This window comes from Oncorhynchus nerka, linkage group LG20, assembly GCF_034236695.1.
Source record: "Oncorhynchus nerka isolate Pitt River linkage group LG20, Oner_Uvic_2.0, whole genome shotgun sequence".
Classification (NCBI taxonomy): Eukaryota; Metazoa; Chordata; class Actinopteri; order Salmoniformes; family Salmonidae; genus Oncorhynchus; species Oncorhynchus nerka.
In genome coordinates this window covers 1,051,212-1,070,217 of record NC_088415.1, presented here as the reverse complement: position 1 = coordinate 1,070,217, position 19,006 = coordinate 1,051,212, and the positions used below count along the sequence as shown (strand labels likewise).

The 19,006-nt window shown below is 44.9% G+C and overlaps 1 protein-coding gene across 1 annotated transcript in view; it reads right to left on the bottom strand.

Moving 5' to 3' along the window:
- Positions 1 to 10,183: 10,183 nt before the first annotated feature.
- Positions 10,184 to 19,006, bottom strand: part of LOC115123529 (plexin-B3-like) — a 61,022-nt gene continuing 52,199 nt past the window's right edge. The window contains exon 12 of the mRNA XM_065005113.1: positions 10,184 to 15,029. Within this exon, the coding sequence (XP_064861185.1) occupies positions 14,925 to 15,029 (105 nt within the window). The 3' untranslated portion in view covers positions 10,184 to 14,924. The remainder of the gene's footprint in view (positions 15,030 to 19,006) is intronic.

The following is a 19,006-nucleotide window of genomic DNA, read 5'->3' as shown; positions in this document are numbered from 1 at the left end:
AGAATCAAGTCTAAAAAAATAATAACCATTTGGATACCATGTTGGGTCACTTTCCTCACATCTAAGGAACACGTCTATGATCCTGACAGGGGCAAAGGGTATCTGACTTATAGCCTGAAGACGGTATCAAGGAAGACCTCACGTCGACCCATCAAGAAGAGTATTTCACCCCAGTCCCAACCCAAAGGAGGAAGACTGACCTGCACCACCAGCCTGGTGGTGATGCTTAGGAGGCCATATTATTCCTTGTCCACTCGGCCGATAGATTTGTTTTTCCATCAGAAGATGGATGTGTTCCAGTATCGTCAGGAGCTGGTTTATAGTCCAGACAGGAGCACAGATGTCCTCGGTCTTTCCCAGGTTTCTGGACATCAAAATATTGAGTGATGTAGTATGTATTGTAATCAGAACTACAGGTGATTTGTCTGACAGCATGAGTTGGTCATGAAGTTGAGGGGATCCACTTTGTTTTAGGTGAACCGTGACCTTTTTTTGTTGCTGATGTTCGACGATGAAACGTCCTCTAAGCTCCTTGGGAAGCGTGACTCTGTATTGAAGCCTACAGTCATCAAACTGGCAACCCCTGACTACGACCCCTGATGGCAACCCCTGACTACGACCCTTCTAGAGCCCGTTGGTTAATGAGGTTTGATGCCATTCTAGAGCCCGCTGGTTAATGAGGATTTGATGCCATTCTAGAGCCCGCTGGTTAATGAGGATTTGATGCCATTCTAGAGCCCGTTGGTTAATGAGGCTTTGATGCCATTCTAGAGCCCGTTGGTTAATGAGGCTTTGATGCCATTCTAGAGCCCGTTGGTTAATGAGGCTTTGATGCCATTCTAGAGCCCGCTGGTTAATGAGGCTTTGATGCCATTCTAGAGCCCGCTGGTTAATGAGGATTTGATGCCATTCTAGAGCCCGTTGGTTAATGAGGCTTTGATGCCATTCTAGAGCCCGTTGGTTAATGAGGCTTTGATGCCATTCTAGAGCCCGTTGGTTAATGAGGCTTTGATGCCATTCTAGAGCCCGCTGGTTAATGAGGCTTTGATGCCATTCTAGAGCCCGCTGGTTAATGAGGCTTTGATGCCATTCTAGAGCCCGCTGGTTAATGAGGCTTTGATGCCATTCTAGAGCCCGCTGGTTAATGAGGATTTGATGCCATTCTAGAGCCCGTTGGTTAATGAGGCTTTGATGCCATTCTAGAGCCCGTTGGTTAATGAGGCTTTGATGCCATTCTAGAGCCCGTTGGTTAATGAGGCTTTGATGCCATTCTAGAGCCCGCTGGTTAATGAGGCTTTGATGCCATTCTAGAGCCCGCTGGTTAATGAGGCTTTGATGCCATTCTAGAGCCCGCTGGTTAATGAGGCTTTGATGCCATTCTAGAGCCCGCTGGTTAATGAGGCTTTGATGCCATTCTAGAGCCCGCTGGTTAATGAGGCTTTGATGCCATTCTAGAGCCCGCTGGTTAATGAGGCTTTGATGCCATTCTAGAGCCCGCTGGTTAATGAGGCTTTGATGCCATTCTAGAGCCCGCTGGTTAATGAGGCTTTGATGCCATTCTAGAGCCCGCTGGTTAATGAGGTTTGATGCCATTCTAGAGCCCGCTGGTTGATGAGGCTTTGATGCCATTCTAGAGCCCGTTGGTTGATGAGGCTTTGATGCCATTCTAGAGCCCGTTGGTTAATGAGGCTTTGATGCCATTCTAGAGCCCGTTGGTTAATGAGGCTTTGATGCCATTCTAGAGCCCGCTGGTTAATGAGGCTTTGATGCCATTCTAGAGCCCGTTGGTTAATGAGGCTTTGATGCCATTCTAGAGCCCGCTGGTTAATGAGGCTTTGATGCCATTCTAGAGCCCGCTGGTTAATGAGGCTTTGATGCCATTCTAGAGCCCGCTGGTTAATGAGGCTTTGATGCCATTCTAGAGCCCGCTGGTTAATGAGGTTTGATGCCATTCTAGAGCCCGCTGGTTAATGAGGCTTTGATGCCATTCTAGAGCCCGCTGGTTAATGAGGCTTTGATGCCATTCTAGAGCCCGCTGGTTAATGAGGTTTGATGCCATTCTAGAGCCCGTTGGTTAATGAGGCTTTGATGCCATTCTAGAGCCCGTTGGTTAATGAGGCTTTGATGCCATTCTAGAGCCCGCTGGTTAATGAGGCTTTGATGCCATTCTAGAGCCCGCTGGTTAATGAGGCTTTGATGCCATTCTAGAGCCCGCTGGTTAATGAGGCTTTGATGCCATTCTAGAGCCCGCTGGTTAATGAGGCTTTGATGCCATTCTAGAGCCCGCTGGTTAATGAGGCTTTGATGCCATTCTAGAGCCCGCTGGTTAATGAGGCTTTGATGCCATTCTAGAGCCCGCTGGTTAATGAGGCTTTGATGCCATTCTAGAGCCCGCTGGTTAATGAGGTTTGATGCCATTCTAGAGCCCGCTGGTTGATGAGGCTTTGATGCCATTCTAGAGCCCGTTGGTTGATGAGGCTTTGATGCCATTCTAGAGCCCGTTGGTTGATGAGGCTTTGATGCCATTCTAGAGCCCGCTGGTTAATGAGGTTTGATGCCATTCTAGAGCCCGTTGGTTAATGAGGTTTGATGCCATTCTAGAGCCCGTTGGTTAATGAGGCTTTGATGCCATTCTAGAGCCCGTTGGTTAATGAGGCTTTGATGCCATTCTAGAGCCCGCTGGTTAATGAGGCTTTGATGCCATTCTAGAGCCCTTTGGTTAATGAGGCTTTGATGCCATTCTAGAGCCCGTTGGTTAATGATGCTTTGATGCAATTCTAGAGCGCGTTGGTTAATGAGGCTTTGATGCCATTCTAGAGCCCGCTGGTTTATGAGGCTTTGATGCCATTCTAGAGCCCGCTGGTTAATGAGGCTTTGATGCCATTCTAGAGCCCGTTGGTTAATGAGGCTTTGATGCCATTCTAGAGCCCGCTGGTTAATGAGGTTTGATGCCATTCTAGAGCCCGTTGGTTAATGAGGCTTTGATGCCATTCTAGAGCCCGTTGGTTAATGAGGCTTTGATGCCATTCTAGAGCCCGTTGGTTAATGAGGCTTTGATGCCATTCTAGAGCCCGCTGGTTAATGAGGTTTGATGCCATTCTAGAGCCCGTTGGTTAATGAGGTTTGATGCCATTCTAGAGCCCGTTGGTTAATGAGGCTTTGATGCCATTCTAGAGCCCGTTGGTTAATGAGGCTTTGATGCCATTCTAGAGCCCGCTGGTTAATGAGGCTTTGATGCCATTCTAGAGCCCGTTGGTTAATGAGGCTTTGATGCCATTCTAGAGCCCGCTGGTTAATGAGGCTTTGATGCCATTCTAGAGCCCGTTGGTGGATGAGGCTTTGATGCCATTCTAGAGCCCGTTGGTTGATGAGGCTTTGATGCCATTCTAGAGCCCGCTGGTTAATGAGGCTTTGATGCCATTCTAGAGCCCGCTGGTTAATGAGGCTTTGATGCCATTCTAGAGCCCGCTGGTTAATGAGGATTTGATGCCATTCTAGAGCCCGCTGGTTAATGAGGCTTTGATGCCATTCTAGAGCCCGCTGGTTAATGAGGTTTGATGCCATTCTAGAGCCCGCTGGTTAATGAGGCTTTGATGCCATTCTAGAGCCCGCTGGTTAATGAGGCTTTGATGCCATTCTAGAGCCCGCTGGTTAATGAGGCTTTGATGCCATTCTAGAGCCCGCTGGTTAATGAGGCTTTGATGCCATTCTAGAGCCCGTTGGTTAATGAGGCTTTGATGCCATTCTAGAGCCCGTTGGTTAATGATGCTTTGATGCCATTCTAGAGCCCGTTGGTTAATGAGGCTTTGATGCCATTCTAGAGCCCGCTGGTTTATGAGGCTTTGATGCCATTCTAGAGCCCGTTGGTTAATGAGGCTTTGATGCCATTCTAGAGCCCGTTGGTTGATGAGGCTTTGATGCCATTCTAGAGCCCGTTGGTTGATGAGGCTTTGATGCCATTCTAGAGCCCGTTGGTTGATGAGGCTTTGATGCCATTCTAGAGCCCGCTGGTTAATGAGGTTTGATGCCATTCTAGAGCCCGTTGGTTAATGAGGTTTGATGCCATTCTAGAGCCCGTTGGTTAATGAGGCTTTGATGCCATTCTAGAGCCCGTTGGTTAATGAGGCTTTGATGCCATTCTAGAGCCCGCTGGTTAATGAGGCTTTGATGCCATTCTAGAGCCCTTTGGTTAATGAGGCTTTGATGCCATTCTAGAGCCCGTTGGTTAATGAATGAGGCCCGTTTGATGCCATTCTAGAGCCCGTTGGTTAATGATGCTTTGATGCCATTCTAGAGCCCGTTGGTTAATGAGGCTTTGATGCCATTCTAGAGCCCGCTGGTTTATGAGGCTTTGATGCCATTCTAGAGCCCGCTGGTTAATGAGGCTTTGATGCCATTCTAGAGCCCGCTGGTTAATGAGGCTTTGATGCCATTCTAGAGCCCGCTGGTTAATGAGGCTTTGATGCCATTCTAGAGCCCGCTGGTTAATGAGGTTTGATGCCATTCTAGAGCCCGCTGGTTAATGAGGCTTTGATGCCATTCTAGAGCCCGCTGGTTAATGAGGCTTTGATGCCATTCTAGAGCCCGCTGGTTAATGAGGTTTGATGCCATTCTAGAGCCCGTTGGTTAATGAGGCTTTGATGCCATTCTAGAGCCCGTTGGTTAATGAGGCTTTGATGCCATTCTAGAGCCCGCTGGTTAATGAGGCTTTGATGCCATTCTAGAGCCCGTTGGTTAATGAGGCTTTGATGCCATTCTAGAGCCCGTTGGTTAATGAGGCTTTGATGCCATTCTAGAGCCCGCTGGTTAATGAGGTTTGATGCCATTCTAGAGCCCGTTGGTTAATGAGGTTTGATGCCATTCTAGAGCCCGTTGGTTAATGAGGCTTTGATGCCATTCTAGACCACGCTGGTTAATGAGGTTTGATGCCATTCTAGAGCCCGCTGGTTAATGAGGATTTGATGCCATTCTAGACCACGCTGGTTAATGAGGTTTGATGCCATTCTAGAGCCCGCTGGTTAATGAAGCTTTGATTGGTCGACAGCCCTGCCTCCTATCTGAATGGTCGACAGCCCTGCCTCCTATCTTAATGGTCGAAGGCCTACCTCCTATCTTGATGCCATTCTAGAGCCCATTGGTTAATGAGGCTTTGATGCCATTCTAGAGCCCGTTGGTTAATGAGGCTTTGATGCCATTCTAGAGCCCGTTGGTTAATGAGGCTTTGATGCCATTCTAGAGCCCGCTGGTTTATGAGGCTTTGATGCCATTCTAGAGCCCGCTGGTTTATGAGGCTTTGATGCCATTCTAGAGCCCGCTGGTTAATGATGTTAAACTAGAGTGATTGTGCGAATTTGCCTTTTTAAACTGATAGTTCCATAAACTCTGTCTGCCAAATAACCCGGAGACAATAGGATTTCCGAGAGCTAGCTTAGCCTGAAGCAAGTTGATATCTAATCACTTGGTGGTTTTCTGTTTGCATCTTACAATTTGGTTAATTTCAACATTGATTCAAAGGAAGTAATTAGCTGCTCTACAAGGCCAAAGGTTTTTTGGACACCCCTTCAAATTAGTGGATTTGTCAATTTCAGCCACACCCGTTGATGACAGGTGTATAAAATTGAGCACACCGCCATGCAATCTCCATAGACAAACATTGGCAGTAGAATGGCCCGTACTGAAGAGCTCAGTGACTTTCAACAAGTCAGTTCATAAAATTTCTGCTCTGCCCCAGTCAACTGTAAGTGCCGTTATTGTGAAGTGGAAACGCCTAGGAGCAACAACGGCTCAGCCACGAAGTGGTAGGCCACACAAGCTCACAGAACGGGAACGCCGAGTGCTGAAACCTGTAAAAAAATCTGTCTTCGGTCTCACTAGAGTTCCAAACTGCCTCTGGAAGCAACGTCAGCACAATAACTGTTTGTTGGTAGATTCATGAAATGGGTTTCCATGGTTTCCGTGCTTCACCACCTGGCAGTCCAATGGACGTATCTGGGTTAGGCAGATGCCAGGAGAACGCTCCCTTCCCCTATGCCTAGTGCCAACTGTAAAGTTTGGTGGAGGAGGAATAATGGTCTGGGGCTGTTTTTCATGGTTCGGGCCCCTTAGTTCCAGTGAATGGAAATCTTAACACTACAGCATACAATGACATTCTAGACTATTCTGTCCCTCCAACATTGTGGCAAGAGTTTAGGGAAGGCCCTTTCCTGGTTCAGCATGATAATGCCCCTGTGCACCAAGCGAGGTCCATACAGAAACGGTTTGTCGAGATCGGTGTGGAAGAACTTGACTGGCCTGCACAGAGCACTGACCTCAACCCCATCGAGCATCTTTGGGATGAATTGTAACGCCGACAGCGAGTCAGGTCTAATCACTAAACATCAGTGCCCAACCTCACTAATGCTCTTGTGGCTGAATGGAAGCAAGTCCCCCTGCAGCAATGTTCCAACATCTAGTGGAAAGCCTTCCCAGAAGAGTGGAGGCTGTTATAGCAGCAATGTTCCAACATCTAGTAGAAAGCCTTCCCTGAAGAGTGGAGGCTGTTATAGCAGCAATGTTCCAACATCTAGTAGAAAGCCTTCCCAGAAGAGTGGAGGCTGTTATAGCAGCAATGTTCCTACATCTAGTGGAAAGCCTTCCCAGAAGAGTGGAGGCTGTTATAGCAGCAATGTTCCTACATCTAGTGGAAAGCCTTCCCAGAAGAGTGGAGGCTGTTATAGCAGCAATGTTCCTACATCTAGTGGAAAGCCTTCCCAGAAGAGTGGAGGCTGTTATAGCAGCAATGTTCCTACATCTAGTGGAAAGCCTTCCCAGAAGAGTGGAGGCTGTTATAGCAGCAATGTTCCTACATCTAGTGGAAAGCCTTCCCTGAAGAGTGGAGGCTGTTTTAGCAGCAATGTTCCAACATCTAGTAGAAAGCCTTCCCTGAAGAGTGGAAGCTGTTATAGCAGCAATGTTCCAACATCTAGTAGAAAGCCTTCCCAGAAGAGTGGAGGCTGTTATAGCAGCAATGTTCCTACATCTAGTGGAAAGCCTTCCCAGAAGAGTGGAGGCTGTTATAGCAGCCATGTTCCTACATCTAGTGGAAAGCCTTCCCAGAAGAGTGGAGGCTGTTATAGCAGCAATGTTCCTACATCTAGTGGAAAGCCTTCCCAGAAGAGTGGAGGCTGTTATAGCAGCAATGTTCCTACATCTAGTGGAAAGCCTTCCCTGAAGAGTGGAGGCTGTTTTAGCAGCAATGTTCCAACATCTAGGAGAAAGCCTTCCCTGAAGAGTGGAGGCTGTTATAGCAGCAATGTTCCAACATCTAGTGGAAAGCCTTCCCAGAAGAGTGGAGGCTGTTATAGCAGCAATGTTCCAACATCTAGTAGAAAGCCTTCCCAGAAGAGTGGAGGCTGTTATAGCAGCAATGTTCCTACATCTAGTGGAAAGCCTTCCCAGAACAGTGGAGGCTGTTATAGCAGCAATGTTCCAACATCTAGTGGAAAGCCTTCCCTGAAGAGTGGAGGCTGTTATAGCAGCAATGTTCCTACATCTAGTGGAAAGCCTTCCCAGAAGAGTGGAGGCTGTTATAGCAGCAACGAGGGGACCAACACCATATTAATGCCCATGATCTTGGAATGAGGCGTCCAGACACTTTTTAACCATATGTTTCCATTAACTTGTCCAGTGATTTGTTGTTGTAGAAAGTTTGGAAATCGATCTGCCTGCTACACTACGTTTCCATGAAAACCAGACCATCAGGTAGCCTGACAACAGATCATTAATTTGACTTTGTAATTACAATATTTTCCCATACTGGGAATAGGTATATTTACGCCTCTCTCCCTCGGTATGGGCTGCCGGCCAGGCTTTACCAGGTCGAGGACTAAACGGGATGCTCAGTAAGCACTGTACTTCCCTGTAAAACATTTTAAACGTCTTCCAAAAAAGGAGTTAAAGCCCCACACCTTTACTTCATGTAAAGTTACCATCCAGTTCTCATGTACCAACACATTGCCCCAGTCCGTGGTGGAACTTGCAGTCCTGTAGATCTTAAAATAATTGGATGGTTAAACTTGCATCCAGCCAATTCTTCAAAGTCAGGACAAGAACACTGCAAAGATACATTATTTGTATAGTTGAAAAATAGATTTAGCAGGTATTTCTAATTAACTGTGGAGTGGAGCTTTATAGTGAGCCGACGTGTTGACATCAAGTGCCCTGCTTACCTTCCTGTATTCATGATACACCGTTTCCCTCATCCTGTATTCAGGATACACCGTTTCCCTCTTCCTGTATTCAGGATACACCGTTTCCCTCTTCCTGTATTCAGGATGCACCGTTTCCCTCTTCCTGTATTCAGGATACACCGTTTCCCTCTTCCTGTATTCAGAAAACACCGTTTCCTCTCATCCTGTATTCAGGATACACCGTTTCCCTCTTCCTGTATTCAGGATACACCGTTTCCCTCTTCCTGTATTCAGGATACACCGTTTCCCTCATCCTGTATTCAGGATACACCGTTTCCCTCATCCTGTATTCAGGATACACCGTTTCCCTCTTCCTGTATTCAGAAAACACCGTTTCCTCTCATCCTGTATTCAGGATACACCGTTTCCCTCTTCCTGTATTCAGGATACACCGTTTCCCTCTTCCTGTATTCAGGATACACCGTTTCCCTCATCCTGTATTCAGGATACACCGTTTCCCTCTTCCTGTATTCAGGATATTCAGGGATACATTCAGGATACGTTTCCCTCTTCCTGTATTCAGGATACACCGTTTCCCTCTTCCTGTATTCAGGATACACCGTTTCCCTCATCCTGTATTCAGGATACACCGTTTCCCCCATCCGTCCCTCATCCTGTATTCAGGATACACCGTTTCCCTCTTCCTGTATTCAGGATACACCGTTTCCCTCTTCCTGTATTCAGGATACACCGTTTCCCTCTTCCTGTATTCAGGATACACCGTTTCCCTCTTCCTGTATTCAGGATACACCGTTCCCTCTTCCTGTATTCAGGATACACCGTTTCCCTCTTCCTGTATTCAGGATACACCGTTTCCCTCTTCCTGTATTCAGGATACACCGTTTCCCTCTTCCTGTATTCAGGATACACCGTTTCCCTCTTCCTGTATTCAGGATACACCGTTTCCCTCTTCCTGTATTCAGGATACACCGTTTCCCTCTTCCTGTATTCAGGATACACCGTTTCCCTCTTCCTGTATTCAGGATACACCGTTTCCCTCATCCTGTATTCAGGATACACCGTTTCCCTCTTCCTGTATTCAGGATACACCGTTTCCCTCTTCCTGTATTCAGGATACACCGTTTCCCTCTTCCTGTATTCAGGATACACCGTTTCCCTCTTCCTGTATTCAGGATACACCGTTTCCCTCTTCCTGTATTCAGGATACACCGTTTCCCTCTTCCTGTATTCAGGATACACCGTTTCCCTCTTCCTGTATTCAGGATACACCGTTTCCCTCTTCCTGTATTCAGGATACACCGTTTCCCTCTTCCTGTATTCAGGATACCCTCTTCCTGTTTCAGGATACACCGTTCCCTCATCCTGTATTCAGGATACACCGTTTCCCTCTTCCTGTATTCAGGATACACCGTTTCCCTCTTCCTGTATTCAGGATACACCGTTTCCCTCTTCCTGTATTCAGGATACACCGTTTCCTCTCATCCTGTATTCAGGATACACCGTTTCCCTCCCGTCGAACGGATTCAAATCAAATAAAACGTCTCCTTTATCCTCCGTTTCCATTAAATAGAACAGTTGAATAAACCTGGGTGCCTGAAAACCTGCCTGTCGTATTGTGAGTTTAAGTGATTGTCAACAGTTTGACAGGTCACTCCAAAAAAAACAACATTATTTCTTCTCAGGACTTAATTTCCCATCAAAAAAAGTCAACCACCACAAACAAACAAAAAACAGACAAATACTGTTACAATTGAAAACTTTATTCTTCCCCATTAAAAGAACAAATAAACCTTGCCTGAAAACCTGCCTGTCGTATTTACAGATTGTCAACAATTTGACAGTGTCACTCCAAAAAAAACAACAATTTCTTCTCACACTTAGACCCATCTGGTGTCACACCAGACACAAACTGGTGTCAAAAAACAGACAAATCTGGTTACACTTGACACAATCTGGTCTTCCCCTAGACACAAATCTCTGTCACAATGTAGACACAATCTGGTGTCACACTAGACACAATCTGGTGTCACACTAGACACATGCCAGAGTGACAGACATGTGGCTGATCTCCAGCTCTCTCTCAACTCCCCAATGTCATTACAAACTACTGTTTAGTGTCACATTTGAGTTGGATTATTGTCCCTAGCCTGACCGGGCCAAAAGTAGTGTACTATATAGGGAATAGGATGGCATAGGGGATACAAAATAGTTTCTCTGATAGAGACCTCTTCATTAAAATAGTTCCAGACCTGTGTTTTGTTGATGACCCTGAATGGGAAAGAATATAAAATTGTACAGCCAGTAGAAAAACACAACAGTTAACATCACATATTCCCTTCATAGTGCACTACTTTAGACCAGGGAAAATTGGAAAGCCCAGGTGGGGAAGCCCGGATGGGAAGCCCAGGTGGGGAAGCCCGGATGGGAAGCCCAGGTGGGGAAGCCCGGATGGGGCCCGGATGGGGAAGCCCAGATGGAAAGCCCAGGTGGGGAAGCCCGGATGGAAAGCCCAGGTGTGGAAGCCCGGATGGAAAGCCCAGGTGGGGAAGCCCAGGTGGGAAGCCCGGATGGGAAGCCCAGGTGGGGAAGCCCGGATGGGGAAGCCGAGGTGGGGAAGCCCGGATGGGAAGCCCAGGTGGGGAAGCCCGGATGGGGAAGCCGAGGTGGGGAAGCCCGGATGGGAAGCCCAGGTGGGGAAGCCCAGGTGGGAAGCCCAGATGGCTCTGGTCTAAAGTGATGCACTATGTAGGAGGTAGGGTTCCCTTGCTGCTCTGATTGTAGACGATTAATAAAACACATGCATGCAGAGAATCACTAAACTACAACTACAGACACCGGTTCAGTTAAAACTACAGTCCTACGAGCCAGACACCGGTTCAGTTAAAACTACAGTCCTACGAGCCAGACACCGGTTCAGTTAAAACTACAGTCCTTCGAGCCAGACACCGGTTCAGTTAAAACTACAGTCCTTCGAGCCAGACACCGGTTCAGTTAAAACTACAGTCCTTCGAGCCAGACACCGGTTCAGAAAAGAACATGCAACATAACACTCACTAGTAACAGGAAGGAACACAGCGGACACGTTCCAGGACGACTACACTGCAGATGCCTGCCTAGATAGCTGTTATGTTAAACACCTAACCACATCCTATTACATAGCAATCTGAGGCCCGATTGTGCCACTCAATGACGTGGTGCAGAACAATGGGTGGATGCATCTGGAACGTTGTCGGCCTGGAACGCAAACAGGTTTGTAGAAATGACTAGGAAGGAATTGACTTCAACCTTTTAAACCGCTCCAATCAAAACAGTGTACAACACAGCCAAGTCAAAAAACATCCTTTAAAATCACACCGTCTGCGTCCCTAAAACGGCACCCTATTCCCTATATAGTGCACTAGTCTGGTTAAACGCAGTTCACTGTAAAGGGCATAGGGTGTGATTTTGGAGGCTGCCCACTGTCAATAAATCAAGCCACATTCATGACCAGGAGCTTCAAACACAGAGAACAAAGTGTTAGGAAGGAAAAGTTATTAAGATTACCATTCATCAATATAACTGTACAAACCCAAGACAGATTAATACATAAAGAACCTCTAACAAAGACAGATTAATACATAAAAAATCTCTAACCAAAGACAGATTAATACCTTTAAAATCTCTAACCCAAGACAGATTAATACATAAAGAACCTCTAACCCAAGACAGATTAATACATAAAGAATCTCTAACCAAGACAGATTAATACATAAAGAATCTCTAACCCAAGACAGATTAATACATAAAGAATCTCTAACCCAAGACAGATTAATACATAATCTCTAACCCAAGACAGATTAATACATAAAGAACCTCTAACCAAGACAGATTAATACATAATCTCTAACCCAAGACAGATTAATACATCATCTCTAACCCAAGACAGATTAATACATAATCTCTAACCCAAGACAGATTAATACATAAAGAACCTCTAACCCAAGACAGATTAATACATAACCTCTAACCCAAGACAGATTAATACATAATCTCTAACCCAAGACAGATTAATACATAAAGAATCTCTAACCCAAGACAGATTAATACATAATCTCTAACCCAAGACAGATTAATACATAAAGAACCTCTAACCCAAGACAGATTAATACATAAAGAACCTCTAACCCAAGACAGATTAATACCTTTAAAATCTCTAACCCAAGACAGATTAATACATAAAGAATCTCTAACCAAGACAGATTAATACCTAAATAATCTCTAACTAAGACAGATTAATACATAATCTCTAACCCAAGACAGATTAATACATAAAGAACCTCTAACCCAAGACAGATTAATACATAAAGAACCTCTAACCCAAGACAGATTAATATCTTTAAAATCTCTAACCCAAGACAGATTAATACATAATCTCTAACCAAGACAGATTAATACATAACAGATCTGTATGTCCACTAACCAGGAGATGGGTCAAAGTGTGCAACCTAAAATGGCACCCTATAGAGGGCACTACTATAGACCAGGGTCCATAGGGAATAGGGTTCCATAGGGCTCTGGTCTAAAGTAGTGCACTACATCTCAGTGCAAGAGGCGTCACTACAGTCCACGTGTAACTGGATAGGTCAGGGGTCACCGCGTGTAACAGGATAGGTCAGGGGTCACCGCGTGTAACAGGATAGGTCAGGGGTCACCGCGTGTAACAGGATAGGTCAGGGGTCACCGCGTGTAACTGGATAGGTCAGGGGTCACCGTGTGTAACAGGATAGGTCAGGGGTCACCGCGTGTAACAGGATAGGTCAGGGGTCACCGCGTGTAACAGGATAGGTCAGGGGTCACCGCGTGTAACAGGATAGGTCAGGGGTCACCGCGTGTAACAGGATAGGTCAGGGGTCACCGCGTGTAACAGGATAGGTCAGGGGTCACCGCGTGTAACAGGATAGGTCAGGGGTCACCGCGTGTAACAGGATAGGTCAGGGGTCACCGCGTGTAACAGGATAGGTCAGGGGTCACCGCGTGTAACAGGAAAGGTCAGGGGTCACCGCGTGTAACAGGAAAGGTCAGGGGTCACCGCGTGTAACAGGAAAGGTCAGGGGTCACCATCTGTAACAGGTTCTGTCAGTCAGACGTGAGATAAGACAATCACCTCAGATCATCAGAAGAGAATCTCCAGCTTTTCCCTGTTATCTTTACAAATTAAAAACAGGTTCGCCAGAGTTGTTTGACTTCAAAAATATTATACACTTTAAGTTGTTTCAAAAGTTGACAAAAGGCAGCTTTGGTTGGTATGGGATTGGGGACGGAATATAAGTAGGCACTATTTACAAAGAATAAATGAGTTTCTATACAGTGGGTGTGTGTTCAATGTAACAACCTGCTCAACACAGCTGGTTTTTAAAATGACTCAAATCTGCTCAACTCCACCACAGCCCCCTCTTCTGGTCAGACTTGGTGTTGCAGGTTTAAACTATTCCAGCCTTCTTGTCCTTTATATTCCCCAGTACATCCCCCTGTGAGACTTATTGCTATGATGTCTGCTGCCTGTTTGATTGATTTATCCTTTCTTAGATCAGGAAGTCCTACTGAGACCAAGGTCTGTTTATTAGATCAGGAAGTCCTACTGAGACCAAGGTCTGTTTGTTAGATCAGGAAGTCCTACTGAGACCAAGGTCTGTTTCTTAGATCAGGAAGTCCTACTGAGACCAAGGTCTGTTTGTTAGATCAGGAAGTCCTACTGAGACCAAGGTCTGTTTATTAGATCAGGAAGTACTGAGACCAAGGTCTGTTTATTAGATCAGGAAGTCCTACTGAGACCAAGGTCTGTTTGTTAGATCAGGAAGTCCTACTGAGACCAAGGTCTGTTTGTTAGATCAGGAAGTACTACTGAGACCAAGGTCTGTTTGTTAGATCAGGAAGTCCTACTGAGACCAAGGTCTGTTTGTTAGATCAGGAAGTCCTACTGAGACCAAGGTCTGTTTGTTAGATCAGGAAGTCCTACTGAGACCAAGGTCTGTTTGTTAGATCAGGAAGTACTACTGAGACCAAGGTCTGTTTTACAGATGTTGTAAGATGCATTATTTGGCACAGCTTTTGTTATGTTAACCCTTCACCCTCGTTCCTGTAAATGGCAGATTTGGATAAACGCCCTGAATTGGAACTCAGTGGCTGTACAGTAACATGCTATACATGACGTCAGAGCTCAGTGGCTGTACAGTAACATGCTATACATGACGTCAGGCGCTCAGTGGCTGTACGGTAACATGCTATACAGTAACATGCTATACATGACGTCAGAGCTCAGTGGCTGTACGGTAACATGCTATACAGTAACATGCTACACATGACGTCAGAGCTCAGTGGCTGTACAGTAACATGCTATACATGACGTCAGGCGCTGTGTGGGTTTTGACTGACAGGGCCCTTTTCACATTCCGTCCCTAGTTAGAGGTCAGCGACCTTATTCTCCCTCAGGGCGGTGACCTGCTGTCGGCCACAGGTCAGGAGTCAGAGATCAGGGGTTAAAGGTCAGTGACCTTGTTCTCCCTCAGGGCGGCGACCTGCTCTAAGGCCACAGGTCAGAGATCAGGGGTTAGAGGTCAGTGACCTTGTTCTCCCTCAGGGCGGCGACCTGCTCTAAGGCCACAGGTCAGAGATCAGGGGTTAAAGGTCAGTGACCTTGTTCTCCACCAGGGAGGCGACCTGCTCTAAGGCCACAGGTCAGGAGTCAGAGATCAGGGGTTAAAGGTCAGCGACCTTGTTCTCCACCAGGGCGGCGACCTGCTGTAGACGATAGGCCAGCTGCATCTTCTGTCCAGCTGCGTCGTCCTCCAGAGACACGATGACCTACAGACAGACAGCATTCACTATCAGATAGTACAGTAGATTACAGTAGAGACATGATGACCTACAGACAGACAGCATTCACTATCAGATAGTACAGTAGATTACAGTAGAGACACAATGACCTACAGACAGACAGCATTCACTATCAGATAGTACAGTAGAGACACGATGACCTACAGACAGCATTCACTATCAGATAGTACAGTAGATTACAGTAGAGACATGATGACCTACAGACAGCATTCACTATCAGATAGTACAGTAGATTACAGTAGAGACAGCATTCACTATCAGATAGTACAGTAGATTACAGTAGAGACACGATGACCTACAGACAGCATTCACTATCAGATAGTACAGTAGAGACACGATGACCTACAGACAGCATTCACTATCAGATAGTACAGTAGATTACAGTAGAGACAGCATTCACTATCAGATAGTACAGTAGATTACAGTAGAGACACAATGACCTACAGACAGACAGCATTCACTATCAGATAGTACAGTAGATTACAGTAGAGACACGATGACCTACAGACAGACAGCATTCACTATCAGATAGTACAGTAGATTACAGTAGAGACACAACCTACAGACAGACAGCATTCACTATCAGATAGTACAGTAGATTACAGTAGAGACAGCATTCACTATCAGATAGTACAGTAGATTACAGTAGAGACAGCATTCACTATCAGATAGTACAGTAGAGACACGATGACCTACAGACTGACAGCATTCACTATCAGATATTACAGTAGAGACAGCATTCACTATCAGATAGTACAGTAGATTACAGTAGAGACACAATGACCTACAGACAGACAGCATTCACTATCAGATAGTACAGTAGATTACAGTAGAGACAGCATTCACTATCAGATAGTACAGTAGATTACAGTAGAGACATGATGACCTACAGACAGACAGCATTCACTATCAGATAGTACAGTAGAGACAGCATTCACTATCAGATAGTACAGTAGATTACAGTAGAGACAGCATTCACTATCAGATAGTACAGTAGATTACAGTAGAGACACGATGACCTACAGACAGACAGCATTCACTATCAGATAGTACAGTAGATTACAGTAGAGACAGCATTCACTATCAGATAGTACAGTAGATTACAGTAGAGACATGATGACCTACAGACAGACAGCATTCACTATCAGATATTACAGTAGAGACAGCATTCACTATCAGATAGTACAGTAGATTACAGTAGAGACACGATGACCTACAGACAGACAGCATTCACTATCAGATAGTACAGTAGATTACAGTAGAGACAGCATTCACTATCAGATAGTACAGTAGATTACAGTAGAGACAGCATTCACTATCAGATAGTACAGTAGATTACAGTAGAGACAGCATTCACTATCAGATAGTACAGTAGATTACAGTAGAGACATGATGACCTACAGACAGACAGCATTCACTATCAGATAGTACAGTAGATTACAGTAGAGACACGACCTACAGACAGACAGCATTCACTATCAGATAGTACAGTAGAGACATGATGACCTACAGACAGCATTCACTATCAGATAGTACAGTAGAGACATGATGACCTACAGACAGCATTCACTATCAGATAGTACAGTAGATTACAGAAGAGACACGATGACCTACAGACAGACAGCATTCACTATCAGATAGTACAGTAGATTACAGTAGAGACACAATGACCTACAGACAGACAGCATTCACTATCAGATAGTACAGTAGATTACAGTAGAGACAGCATTCACTATCAGATAGTACAGTAGATTACAGTAGAGACATGATGACCTACAGACAGACAGCATTCACTATCAGATAGTACAGTAGAGACAGCATTCACTATCAGATAGTACAGTAGATTACAGTAGAGACACGATGACCTACAGACAGACAGCATTCACTATCAGATAGTACAGTAGATTACAGTAGAGACAGCATTCACTATCAGATAGTACAGTAGATTACAGTAGAAACACGATGACCTACAGATAGTACAGTAGATTACAGTAGAGACAGCATTCACTATCAGATAGTACAGTAGATTACAGTAGAGACATGATGACCTACAGACAGACAGCATTCACTATCAGATATTACAGTAGAGACAGCATTCACTATCAGATAGTACAGTAGATTACAGTAGAAACACGATGACCTACAGATAGTACAGTAGATTCACTATCAGATAGTACAGTAGATTACAGTAGAGACATGATGACCTACAGACAGACAGCATTCACTATCAGATAGTACAGTAGATTACAGTAGAGACACGACCTACAGACAGACAGCATTCACTATCAGATAGTACAGTAGAGACATGATGACCTACAGACAGCATTCACTATCAGATAGTACAGTAGAGACATGATGACCTACAGACAGCATTCACTATCAGATAGTACAGTAGATTACAGAAGAGACACGATGACCTACAGACAGACAGCATTCACTATCAGATAGTACAGTAGATTACAGTAGAGACACGATGACCTACAGACAGACAGCATTCACTATCAGATAGTACAGTAGATTACAGTAGAGACACGATGACCTACAGACAGACAGCATTCACTATCAGATAGTACAGTAGATTACAGTAGAGACACGATGACCTACAGACAGACAGCATTCACTATCAGATAGTACAGTAGATTACAGTAGAGACAGCAGATTACAGTAGAGACAGCATTCACTATCAGATAGTACAGTAGATTACAGTAGAGACACGATGACCTACAGACAGACAGCATTCACTATCAGATAGTACAGTAGATTACAGTAGAGACACGATGACCTACAGACAGACAGCATTCACTATCAGATAGTACAGTAGATTACAGTAGAGACAGCATTCACTATCAGATAGTACAGTAGATTACAGTAGAGACACGACCTACACAGACAGACAGCATTCACTATCAGATAGTACAGTAGATTACAGTAGAGACACAACCTACAGACAGACAGCATTCACTATCAGATAGTACAGTAGATTACAGTAGAGACAGCATTCACTATCAGATAGTACAGTAGATTACAGTAGAGACACGACCTACACAGACAGACAGCATTCACTATCAGATAGTACAGTAGATTACAGTAGAGACACGATGACCTACAGACAGCATTCACTATCAGATAGTACAGTAGATTACAGTAGAGACACGATGACCTACAGACAGCATTCACTATCAGATAGTACAGTAGATTACAGTAGTGACATGATGACCTACAGACAGACAGCATTCACTATCAGATAGTACAGTAGATTACAGTAGAGACAGCATTCACTATCAGATAGTACAGTAGATTACAGTAGAGACACGACCTACAGACAGACAGCATTCACTATCAGATAGTACAGTAGATTACAGTAGAGACACAACCTACAGACAGACAGTATTCACTATCAGATAGTACAGTAGATTACAGTAGAGACACGATGACCTACAGACAGAATTCACTATCAGATAGTACAGTAGATTACAGTAGAGACAGCATTCACTATCAGATAGTACAGTAGATTACAGTAGAGACAGCATTCACTATCAGATAGTACAGTAGATTACAGTAGAGACAGCATTCACTATCAGATAGTACAGTAGATTACAGTAGAGACACGATGACCTACAGCAACATTGCTGCCCACGGACCAATACATTCAAAAAATATATTCGATTTTTTAGGAACTCAGTCAACATCCTGTTGAGCATTTGTTATACTAGAATACACAAGGTGCAACATCAGCAGTCACTCAATCAGCCCACGTCAGGTAAATTAGTCCAGCTATCTAAACTTGTAGTAAGGTTGAATCAGTTCGCATATTAAAAACTGCAAAATCTGTAGAATTGCTGGAAATGACTTCGTTTGGCGCTCAGGACCCCCAGTCTGAGGTCCTGAGCGCTCTGGAGCAGGTTTTCATTAAGTATCTCTCTGTACTTTGCTCTGTTCACCTT